Source organism: Hippocampus bargibanti, linkage group LG05, assembly GCF_051943395.1.
Source record: "Hippocampus bargibanti isolate YZ-2025 linkage group LG05, ASM5194339v1, whole genome shotgun sequence".
Lineage (NCBI taxonomy): Eukaryota > Metazoa > Chordata > Actinopteri > Syngnathiformes > Syngnathidae > Hippocampus > Hippocampus bargibanti.
The window spans coordinates 404438-416973 of record NC_142738.1 but is presented as its reverse complement, the minus strand read 5'-3'; the positions used below and the strand labels follow the sequence as shown (position 1 = coordinate 416973).

Genomic DNA, 12536 nt, shown 5'->3' with positions numbered 1-12536 from the left:
ACCCCGTTCCAAATGAGAAGACTAACTGGAAAGGCCGCCCCACCGATTGATTGTGAATAACTAGTTGTCAAATCTGAAGTCAAGAATAATGATGACTGTGATTGTGGTTGACATACGACATTTTGAAATTTGCGTTCGCAAGCATCATGGAATTTGCTATGGAGGGCCGAATACAATGATGCGTCGGGCCGTATTGGGCCCCCGGGCCTCGACTTGAACACCGGTGACCTATCAGATGTTTTCGCGCTGTAAATACTCACTCCTTCTTTTTGCCCCGTAAGCTTTTTCTTTTGGGACTTTCACTTTCTGAGTCGCTGCTGCCCTGCGAAAACATCAACAGAGGTGTTCGGCACAAAACAAAAGCAAAAAAATGACAACGGGGGTGGGGGCTCGTCTGTTTGACTCGCGGACTGACAAACTGCCGTCGCAACGGCCGTCACGTCACAAACAGAGGACCCCCCCCTTCCCCCGAGCCCCTCACGAACATCTGTTATGACTGTCTTGGCCTTTACCCCAGCGCCGATGTTCAGGCGAGACGGTTCCTGTCGACTGCGATTTGACCTTCTCACCCCGTACACATCTGGATGCTCCTCCCACATCTGGAAAGAACACGTTAAAAAACTCGGAATTCAGAGTTACAAAGTTGGAATTCCGAGTTAAAAAGTCGGAATTTTTGTAGTTTTTTACCTTCTTGACATCTGCCAGACGTTCCTTCTTCTTCACCGGTTTGTCTTTGGGATGTCCGCTCGGTTGCCTCTTGGACTCGGCAGACTCGCTGCCGCTGGCCGATGGGCTCTCCGACCCCGAGGAGCTGTTGGACAGCGTCCGGCGGGGGCGTCGCGTCTCGCCGCCGCCACCGACGCTTCTGCGCTGGCTCTCGGAGTGACTTCCCGACTCTGACGCCGAGCAATTGGATTCATCCGAGGCGGAAATGCTGCGGGAATGACGACACGGAATGTTTTCAATTTGCATTTTGTGTGATTCGTGCAAATGAATCAACTATTTCGAGCTGATTTGTCAAGATGTTTTTTTAAGAAAATAATTACGGGGCATATAATTCGCACAGATTTGCAGTGACTCGTTAGCAGGCCAGTTTCACGGTTGGATACAACAATATTAATAATAATAATACTAATCATAATACATTTCATTTATAAGCACCTTTGTGGGTGAGCAGCAGCAGCCACACGCACCAGTGTTCACTCAACCCGGAAGTAACTCAACTAGATAGCTAGCGAATAGATAGCGAATACCTCGCGAATCAATATCTATTAACTAGTGAATAGATATCTAATAGCTAGTAAATAGATAGCTAAAACCTAGCAAATGGATAGCCAATAACCAGCTAGCTATGTAGCTAATAGATACAGTAGCTAGCTAAATAGCTAGATAGCCAGCTAGATAACAAGATAGCCAGCTAATAAGATTTTCAAGACATCTTGAATGAGGTCAACTGGAGACACATAGCTGATGGATTGCCTACATCTGCTCAATTAATAATAATAATAATAATACATTTAATTTATAAACCCCCTTCAAAACTCTCAAGGTCACTTTACGGTCATGGCATACGTTTTTTTCTGTGGGTGAGCAGCTATTAGCAATATACCTAGCTAGCTAGCTATTTGAGTCAGGAAACATATTTGCTATCTAGTTAGCTAGCTAGCTATCTAGCATTCTATTAGCTAGCTAGCTTTCTATTTTTTGGGAATTGGAATTGGAATTGGATTTGCCTTCCAATTCCAATTCCCAAAAAATGACATGACACTTTTATATTATATGACATTATTAAGACAGAATGATCCATCACGAAATAGATTTATCACAAAATATACATTACAGCAGTCGTTAAAATATATTTTAGGGATGACACTACACTATTAAATTAATCCGTGGAGAAGCGAACAAAAAATAAGACATGTCTGCTGTAATGACACATGCGAACACATGGGGACGCCATTCAACAATACATCAACAGCTTTAAAATATACGTGTCATAACTAAGTGCTGAGTTTAAGCATTCAATTAATGATTTCAATTGTTTTTTAACAATTTAAGGTAAAGGGAAAACGGTTGTAGCGATTTATTAAAAAAAAAAAAAAATACAACAACAATCCAGGACGGAACTAAAACGGAAAAGCAAAGCATTTACTCTTTGTGGGATTCATAATAACGGTGGGACCAAAGATAAATTCTCGACTTCCTATTGGTTAAGGCGTTGCTAACGTGCCAGTCCAGCCAATCGCCGTTGTTCTGTTCAAATTGGCGGAAGAAGCACATCCGGTTCCCGAGCTCCAAATGTAGGTGAAGGGAACTCAGCACATGCAAATGACATTTGGAGATTTTTAAACAATATTTAACTCAAACGTGGTTTACACGCTGGGGGAATTCTTGCTTTGCGCCTTTCACGTTTGCTTGTATTATGTTAAAGTGAAAAAAAGAGGCAGTTTGACGGCGAACAGGAATAAACTCAGTTTCATGTTGAACCGACATAAAATGGCTTCCCACTAGTGCACCATTGCGTTCAAGGAGGAGTGGAAAGTTTGTGTGTATTCTGCGGTTTCTGGAGAAAATTTTGTCTCTGGCACATAGCTAACGTAATATTTAAATTTGGAGTGAAAATATATCTGGAGGAAGCGGATATCTCCAATCATCCGCCCCAGTTTATCACTTTCTAAATAAATTGAGTCATCACATTAGAAATACATGTTTGACTGATGCAAATTGTGCCAACAATATCAGTTTATTTATTGCGCAAAGTTAAAGGAGCCATAAACACGAGAATAAGACTACTTTTTGTATAACTTATGGAAATTAATGTTTAAACAGAAAAAAAATCCATATCTCGGGTCAAAGGTTACAATCGTATATTCTCAATTAGATGTTGCAAAGCCACACGAAGAAAAGTATCCACAGGCAACAGTGTAGTTACATTTCATTTGCTGATATGAAGTCATCCTGATCTGATTTTAAAGGTGACACGTCAAATCAAAACCATGACAGTAAATATAAGATCAATGAAATCAATAAAATTGTGAGAAAAAAAACATAAGGTGTGCTTTTTCTTTGAAAGTATTATAATGCGTTTCTAGTCACATTGTTTCACTTGTGTTTAAAATTTTAAACGAGTTAATTTTAATAAACGTGATGTGATGATATTGATCACAAGAAAAAGTGAACATGTTGTGATTAAAGTTCATTTGTATAAATATTGTATTGAACAAACATTGCATTCAAATGCATGTAATAATCCAAAATGGACTTTTTATCTATTTTACTATGTATTGATCTATTTTACCATTTATTGTATTGTTTTATTTATCACTTCAAAATGGTGCCGCGAGAGTGGCTGCCTTTCCAGCAGCTCCTCTATTTTGTTTTTCTACTTCCTTTCATAACTTTGCCGCTGTGTTACTTCCGGGTACAGTGAACGCTGGCGCGAATGGCTGCCGCTGCTCACCCGCACACAAAAGAAGTTCTTATCCCGTGACTGGAAAGTGTCCTTGTGAGTTTTGAAAGGCACTTAGAAATTAAATGTATTCTATTTGAGTTACTTCCGGGTTTAGTGCACACTGGCGGGTGTGGCTGCCGCTGCTCACCCACAGAAAAACTGATCCTGTGACTGTAAAGTGACCTTAAGAGTTTGAAAGGTGCTTAGAAATTAAATGTATTATTATTATCAAATAACATTGATAAAATGGTGCAATGCAGCACAAAGTAGAAATTACAAGGCCCAGCATGAGGCTTGCTTCTTCGTTTTTCTCTTTTATTTTGTACTTCTATGGTCTCTGTCGTCGTTTTATTGTTAAAATGATTATTTTTGCTCAATGTACAGCATTTTATAACACGTGGGGCTGTTTTAAAGTACAAGTTCTCTATAAAACAGTTGAGTGGAATGAAATTGAGTTGATCAACAACACCAAACGTGCACAAAACACTTTTGAGATGGAGGGAAGTTCGATCGGTTGCTTTCACTTCCAGGGAAAACATCTTCCGGCATGCTCACTACACTAAGAAGTGCTAGGAAAATCGGGGTGTGGCTATTAAAAACAATAGCAAGGTCATTGGTGACACTGATGTACCTCACGCATATGCAAATAACACGTATACAGGTGATCGACCACGCTTGACAAGGTAAACAAGTTCTGCAGAAGAAGAAAAAATGAATGAGTTTCATACCTGGAAGCATTGCTTTGAGTAGATCCTTCATCTCCTTGCTTTTTATTTGTGTTCTTCATCGTCGAAGAAGAAAAGTAATGCGCGTGCTTTCAATGCAAGTGTATCATCAATAAATCCGTTGGGAGAGGTGATTTTATGTCCTGGTATTCCGTCTCAGAAAGTTCCAGGAGGCATAACGTAGCATACAAAGTGCCTCCCGATTCTCTTCGCCTGTCGGGCAAGGCACTTTAGATCCCAACCGGTGCGACACGAGAGGAAAAAGTGGAATTTAATATAAATGATCGATCATGATAGATACAAACGCATTTGTTATCTAAACGAAATATACTTGCTAACGGCATGTGCTATTACATTAGCATACATATGCCAGCAATGTGGCTAAGTGCCGAGTCGCATCAATTAATTCAAACTGCGTCATCAAAAAAAGACTCGGTTAAAAATAAAGTTAAACGTAAAGATAATGTGGGACTAATCATGAAATAAATGTAAACAAGGCGATCCCGGAGCGACGTGGTGACGATAGATTGACAGTATTTTCGTGGTTGCAAAAAATGGAAATAAAACGTCAAATCGGCAGAGGCAGCCCAACGAAAAGTAAATTAATTGTGATTAAATATGAAATGAATTGAGTTTGGAATCCATTTTAAGGGGCGAAAGTGCCGTGCTGTCAAGCGAGCAAGCGCTCTTAAAAATGGAGGCGCGCCATGGCTGCCGGAGCCCCGCATAGAAAACGACGGCGAGCTACTCCCACGGCGCTCGCCGCGCGCGGTACAAAAGGGGCAGCAAAGCCCGGCGAAACGGCTTCAAACCCGTCCAAACGTCAAGCGAGTGAGCGAAGGCATCACTTGGAACATAGCAGGACGTCGCCTCAGTCGACACGGGGTTAGCGAGAAAAAACGCAATAACGACAGTTCCAATAGCAGGCTTCCGAAAGGCTCGTCCGCCATTGAGAGCTCCTTCCTAGCTCTGAAAGCCTTTGATTGACGTTATTTTCATTAAACCAACACTCAGGTGATGTTTAAGTCCCTCCCCTTCATCTTCATCTTTAACTTTTCGTTGACAGAAACGTTACAATTATATTTATCGCCATCTAACAAGCAGAGATCGAACAGGGAAACCTTTTGTATCACTTAAGTGGACAAAAGAATAACGCCTGGAAATATTTTGTTCTCTTCTTTTGCAGCAATTGCATCACTTCCTGTACGGACAGGAAGAAGAAAGCCAGAAGCCATTTTAGAAAGATGGAGGAAACCATTTCGTTTGCCCTCAAGTGAGATTTAACCATTTCACAGCCGTTATGTCACACCTTTATTAAAAAAAAAACATGTTAATTAATAAATGACTCACACTTTGTACCATTTGATCATAAATAATTCTATTAAACAGCAATTACAATATAATAAGAGCCCAACCAATGTCCTTTTTTAGGGAAAATAATGCAGCAGCCATCTTCAAGACTCAAATTCAGAATAACGAGCCAATTATCCAATAAGACAAAGCCAAGAAAAAAAACTACAGAACATATTTTATTCAAAACAGCAGAAATATCAATGTACAGTTGCCAATTTTGTGCTTCTGAAAAACAGTAAAAATGAAGACCACGACATAGCTAGCTAGCTACGTTGTTCCAATATCCAAGGTGTTGCCAAGTCTTTAGAAAATCCATACAAAAAGTCGTCAAAAACATCATCGTAATAATAAAAAAAAAGATTTCCGCTTGTGAAAAATAGCCATCTTCACGTTAAACAACGCGATCTTCACGTTTTAATGCCGTCTCCTTTGTCAGCGAAATCCAGTTGAATGGGGTCTTGATGAGACAAATGAAAAAGAACAACATTTCGTAAAGCCACATATCAATCACTGTCTCACATTTGGCAAAAATCGGAACGTGGTCAAATGTTCGTGAATAATAGTTCGGAAAAAAATATCAATTATAGACCACTAGATGATTTGGGGGTATGGCCAAGACAAAACTTCAGGTTTTATTACACCTCATATTATTCAACAGTAATAAGCAGTTGCACAATGAAAGTTAATAGACAAAACTAAATAAATAAAATGGAAAATAGGCAAGTCGAGGAAGTCGATGGCTTAGCGACGTCGCACATCAGATTGTAGACAGCTGCTTATCATTTTAAGACTTATCTGCAAATCCTTTCAAATATTTTAAATTGCGAATGATCTCGGAATAAAACATTAAATTTGAGTTTTATTTAAATTCAAAGTATTATGAAACTGTGAGATAGGGGAAGTAGACCTCCAGGTTGTCTTGGTTCACCCTCAAAGTATTTATCCAGCTGTTGTTAAACCGCTTTATAAATCAATATGTATTGTATTGTATTATCAACAATTTAAATGTCTGCCTTGTCGAATCTGATAAAGAATAGGACGGGATCCCATTGGCGGATGGGCCGTACAACATTTGCAAGAAAAAAAATTGTCCATTTATAATTTGCGATGACAAAGTAGACAAAATCTATTTTACAACCACAAAACTATGCCGTGCGTTTATTACAATTATTAGTTGAAAAGCCCAGTCGTTTCTATAAAATACAGCATTGGTTTTCCATATCAATGGCAGCAAATCCTTGATTTGAGAGTTTTGAAAGGCACTTGAGAAATGTGAAATGAAATGGATTATTATTATTAATGGCTAGCTCAATCTCTATTTGCTATCTGGCTGCTAGCTAGATCTCTATATGCTATCTAGCTAGCTATTTATTAGCTAGCGAGCTAGCTTTCTATCTATTTGAGTTACTTTCGGGTTGAGTGAACGCTGGCGCGTGTGGCTGCCGCTGCTCACCCGCAGAAAAAATATCCTGTGACTGTAGTGTCCTTGAGACTTTTGAAAGGCGCTTAGAAATGAAATGTCGTATTATTATTATTATTATTATAAATGCCTTTGCATTCAGAAGGGAAAGCTAAATCCACGCTTGTTCCAGACAAGTGGTACAATTCAGTTTATACCAACAGCGTGTGGTGGAAACAAAAACATTAAATAATAATAATAATAATATTAATAATAATAATAATAAAGCAATCATTTGTAGTCCCCATGAGCCAAGGCCACAAATAAAAAGGGCAACTCTGGCAATTCGTATTTTCAAAATGGGGTTTTTCATTTGTTACGTACTAAGGTGGACCAATCAACAGACAGCACGGCCTTAGGCTCCACCCCCTCTTTTACACTAGCACCCAACCAGTGTGCAGAGAAGTGCCTTTGTAAATTGTCTGTATAGCTTGGCCTAAAACTGCATGTCTTGTTCCAATGATGCTTAGCGCTGGATTTTTTTTTATGCTGAAAATTAGCAATAACTGTTGAAAGACTTGAAAATTGATGGTTCAATGTCATTTTTAAATAGTGGGGCGTTAACGGACAGCCATCTTGGGGCGGCGGAAAATAAAGGTTTCAGGTGTCCATTGAAAACTTTTTCTAAAGCAAAGATACAACCAGCGCGAGGGGCAAAAAAATAAAATAAAACGTACAAAAACAACAACTTACAGCGCTAGCGCCGTCTTCTTTTGATCCCAATTTGTGAAATCCTCCCACCTTGTCTCCTCTGTGGAAGAGATAATAATAATATTAATAATAATACATTTCATTTCTAAGCGCCTTTCAAAACTCTCAAGGTCACTTTACAGTCACAGGATCAGCTTTTCTGTCGGTGAGCAGCGGCAGCCACATGCGCCAGCGTTCACTCAACTCGGAAGTAACTCAGATAGAAAACTAGCTAGCGAGCCAGCTACCAGATAGCTAATAGATAGCCAGACAGCTAGCTAGCTAATAGATAGCTGATGGATAGCATATCACCTCTGCTGCAAAAAAGGTGCTTAACAGAACATTTAAAATACTACATACAAAAGGTCAGAATATTGTTCTATATAAAATGCATCAGATTATAAAGTGCACTGTCGAGTTTTTTTTCATGCTTTTTATAAGGACAAAAATAAGCGATATCCAATCGAGTGAACGCTGATCTGTGTGTTTGTGCTGGCTAAGTCAAATTCATTTTTCAAAGAGGTTCAGATAAGCTTGTGATCAAATCATTTTCACAATCCTTATTTGTCGCCTGAGTTGTAAAACGCAACTTATTTGAACAGCTAACATTGTTTTGCATTTCGAAAACAGTTCAGGGTGCCCTCGCACATTGTGTTTGGTTCCGCATTTTGTTGATGCGAGATCGAATTTGTGTTTGGGTCACATTCCGATATTTCGATTCATTTTGACTACCATCCACTAGGGGCGCCCCCAAAACGATCAATCTGTTTGTATCAAGTCTCACGTGTTGCAATATAAATTATCGATATTTTGAATCATTTTTGCTTACCATCCACAAGGGGTGCCCCAAAAACGATCAGTTTGTATTGAGTCTCACGTCTTTCACAAAAAAAGATCGGGATTCAGATCCATTTTGACCAACATCCACTAGGGGCGCCCCATAAACGATCAATCTGTTTGTATTAAGTCTCACGTGTTGCAATATAAATTATCGATATTTTGAATCATTTTGCTGACCATCCACTAGGGGTGCCCCAAAACAATCAATTTGTTTGTATGGAGTCTCATGTGTTTCACAATAAATGATCATTAATATTCAAGGTCTATGCTGTTGGTTGTGGTTTGGGAGGTATTGATTGCAATTGTCAAAAAATAGTAATCAGCAAACATGTCATCGCGGACCAATGAAACTAACCGAATCCGCCTTCATACCGAATACTAAGCCATTTCCGGTTAGGTTGCGCACACGTGAAGGCCCTCTGAATACTTTGTCCACGTTGCAGTTCGCATTTTAAGATGTTTATGCATAAAAAAAAAGTTTAAAGTCCATTTGTTTGAAAATGTCTTGAAAAAAATTCCCGAGTCATAACAGAGACCCGCTTCTAAGGTCAATGTATGTATAAATTAGTTTTTATGGCTAACTTTAGCATTAGCATCTTATAACCAGTTGCGATTTATCATCTGGGAATTGTAGTAATTTAAGAATCGGTTCTGCAAAATAAATCAAAACGAATGAAAGTCAACTATATTTCAGTATTCACAAAATGCAAAAAAAAAAAAACATAAACATCGTAGCACAGGCGGTATAACAGCGAAAATGTCCCGGCAGCATTGTAGTTATGAAATTGTACATTAGGAAAAACGATACGATACTAGCACACTTTTCAAATTCCGTTCTGTTCAAAGTGTTTAATTCGCAGCTAATAGCGAAATAGTATTTTAAAAACATGATTTCAATCTTTGGAGAAAAAAAAACACTTACAATTCTACTACGGAGAGAATATCGTACAAATCCATCCACGTCTCTCTCGACGTCAAGCCTTTAAAATACAAAAAGTTGAGTTACGAAATGAAATAAGAACATTGGTCACCCTAGTGGCGGCATGTAAAAGGCAGCTAATTCGGAACATCGGAAAAGGACGAAAACACACGTACCATTTTTCTTCGGTCAGACGATCCGATCCTTCTTTTCCGGATTGTGTTATCGACCAAATGGAACTCCTTGAAAATACAAAATCATTGATATTTTAAAAGCACGCTAATTTTTCAAATATATTTTGTTTTCAGATATTTTCGACAATATCTTCAACGTCCAGTTAAATTGTGTTTAATTATCTTGGCAACTTGCTTTGTTAATGGGCAAATGCTTCATATCTCTTGGGGGATTATTATTTTGCTCTCTATAGTCCAAACCTATAGGGAATCTATGAGCGAACATATTTTCCGCCCAATGTCGAGTAATTCTTTGATGCAATAATATATACTTTTGAGATTCACTTCAAGTTAAACTTGTCTTTGTAAGTGTCACTAACCAATAGTCTGTCTATGGGATTGGGTTTTTTTTTTTTTTAGAATATTTCATATTTTTTTCCCATTTTGGTCCAATATTTTAAGTTAACTCTATATAAATGTGCTTTCATATTCTTTAAAAATCACGTTTTAGGTGTTTCTTGCATGTTTAATGTGAGAAGGCGATGCAATATGTATGGCAAATTTGAAATAAAATCTCCATGCAGTCCCTTAAAGGGTTAAAAGCCAACACCCTATTTTATATATCCAGATATATTAAGTATTTCCACATTTCACATTTTCATTTGCTTAACATACCAAATACAATGCACACAGGGAGTCTACGGTTTATCTTTTGTCTTAAATGTGTGTTTTTTATTGTTTTTTTTAATTATTTTAAAACACATTAAATTGTGTTAAGACTTTGAAGAAATCTTTTCTAATGCATGTTCGGTTGCATCTTCGATTGTGAGGGGTACAAAACGTCTTTTTTTGCCATTTAATAAAATGAACAATTCGACGAAAACTCTTAAAAATTATTATTTAGAGGGAAAATCATCAAAACACGCAAACCGTCAAAGAATTCGTCACAAAGCACCAGTACACGGCTGAAAAAGTAAACATTTAGCACATTGTTTGGCTTTTATTCGACAAAAACCACACAAGGGCATTCGTCCCTTCAAGGACAAAGCAAATTTTAAATGCGTATGTTGGAGGGACAACAAGAAAATTCGAGAAAAAGACCTTTGTTCAAATTCCATCCATGTAAATACAATGCAAAGCAAGCAAACAAGTGATTTTACAACCAAAGCCAGTCAAGACCGAGCGAAATTTCGTCGTTGAGGTCGTTGTCTTTATTAAAAACCAGCACACCATGGCCATTTTGAGTCTATCAGTCGTCCTTTTCCACCATCTTGTCTCGTCCTCCCGGTCGACGCGCTTTCCCGCCTTTTCAAAGTATATTGTGCGATGAGTTTCTTACCGACTCCATGGAAAGCGACGATCCGCCGTCGTCTGCCCCGGACGGTGTGCTGTTTTCTGGCCATTTTCGTCGTTTTGGTGACCGTTTAGGCGGCGATGTTCGGGCGCTCTCTCTCGTCGATGTTGTTCGCTTGGCTTCGGTGTGGCTTGTGTCCTTCCTCTCCGCCTCCCGACCAGCTCATATCCTTTGCCGGCTCTGCCCCCTTTTTCGTTTGTGAGGCGGAAGCAATGGCCGCCACTGAAAGGCAACTAATGTCGTCGTCGTCGTCGTCATGTTGTTGTTTTCCAAACGCTACATAACCAAGAAGACACCATTTCTGTAATCCTATTTTATTAAAGTAAAATAATGGCTTGCTACAAGGAAAGCTAAAATAAATGTTGAACAGAAAATGACATCCGTGGCAGGTTTCAATGAGACAGTCCCAATTTGCATATTAGCAATAAATCGGGATGTGACAAAATATTTCAATAATAATTCATCACACATTTTATAATACCATATTAAAGTGCATTTAAATAGCTTTCAAATGATGTATAGATTATTGTTCTATGACAAATAATAAGGAAATAATGGAATGTTTAATTTTGGAAATATGAGGGGATTTTCTGCCTGTAATACAGACAGTTAAAAAATGAACATCTGTGACCGAGTTCTTTATTACAGTTTAAACTATCATAACTTTCTTAACTTTTCGTCAGTCCTTAACGAGTAAGGTACCATTGGAAAGCTTTTGAAATTCTAAACAAGAAAAAAAAAATACAAGAAAAGATTCAAAATATGAATGAGCAAATATCAACAATCGAATGCAGGCATATTTTGGTCAGAAATCCAAAATGGCTGTCACTGAATACTAGGAAAGAAAATAATAAAGAGCTCTAGAAATATAGATGATAATGCTTCTTTTTGCTTGAAACTTGGCACTTATGGAGAAAAATATATATTCTACCACTTCTATGAGTTATGAAAATACAACCTACTCCTTTCCTTACCTTTATAAACTGTAGTGTTAGCAAAAAGAGTGAAAACTTTAAACAATTTTTTCCCCGTTTCTCGTTGTCGTATTCGGACAGCAGCAGCAAAGTGATGAAAGGAAGAGTAAAGGAAAGAAAGAAGTAGAAAAACAAAATACAGGAGCTGCTGGAAAGGCAGCCACTCTCTGCGCCATTTTGAAGTAAAAAAAACTAAATAAATAATATGACAACACAAAGACATAGTCATTCATTCTTCAGCACTCTCTGTACCCTCTTTCTGACATGAAGCAGGCAAAAATACAGTACAATACACATTGATTGATTTATGTCTGTATCTTTCATCTAGAACTGCTTCATGTCATCACAAAGAGGGTACAGCAAGTCCTGAAGAATGAATGTCTCTCTGTGTCTTTGTTTGGTCATATTGTCTCTATGCTGTCATATTATTTGTTATTTAGTTTTTTTTTTGTTCTTTTGACTTCAAGACGGCGCCGCGAGAGTGGCTGCCTTTCCAGCAGCTCATGTATTTTTGTTTTTCTACTTTCATTCCTTTCATCACTTTGCTGCTGTGAAATGTAAATTTCTCCACTGTGAGACTAATAAAGGCATATCCAAT

The 12536-nt window shown here is 38.2% G+C and overlaps 1 protein-coding gene and 1 long non-coding RNA gene across 4 annotated transcripts in view; both read right to left on the bottom strand.

The window, feature by feature from the left end:
- chd2 (chromodomain helicase DNA binding protein 2) overlaps nt 1-5124 on the bottom strand; it is a 31775-nt gene extending 26651 nt beyond the window's left edge. For all 3 annotated transcript variants that reach the window (XM_088996531.1, XM_088996532.1, XM_088996533.1), the window contains exons 1-4: nt 4180-5124; nt 688-934; nt 513-599; nt 261-322 (exon numbers count right to left, since the gene is read on the bottom strand). In XM_088996531.1, the coding sequence (XP_088852657.1) occupies nt 261-322; nt 513-599; nt 688-934; nt 4180-4238 (455 nt within the window). In that variant the 5' untranslated portion in view covers nt 4239-5124. The remainder of the gene's footprint in view (nt 1-260; nt 323-512; nt 600-687; nt 935-4179) is intronic.
- A 568-nt stretch (nt 5125-5692) lies between these two features.
- On the bottom strand, nt 5693-11175 carry LOC148897344 (uncharacterized). The gene is made up of 5 exons (XR_016114994.1): nt 10950-11175; nt 9614-9679; nt 9441-9498; nt 7682-7739; nt 5693-5986 (listed from the first exon to the last, which is right to left on the bottom strand). It is a non-coding gene; the product is annotated as an uncharacterized LOC148897344 (long non-coding RNA).
- Between the last annotated feature and the right edge of the window lie 1361 nt (nt 11176-12536).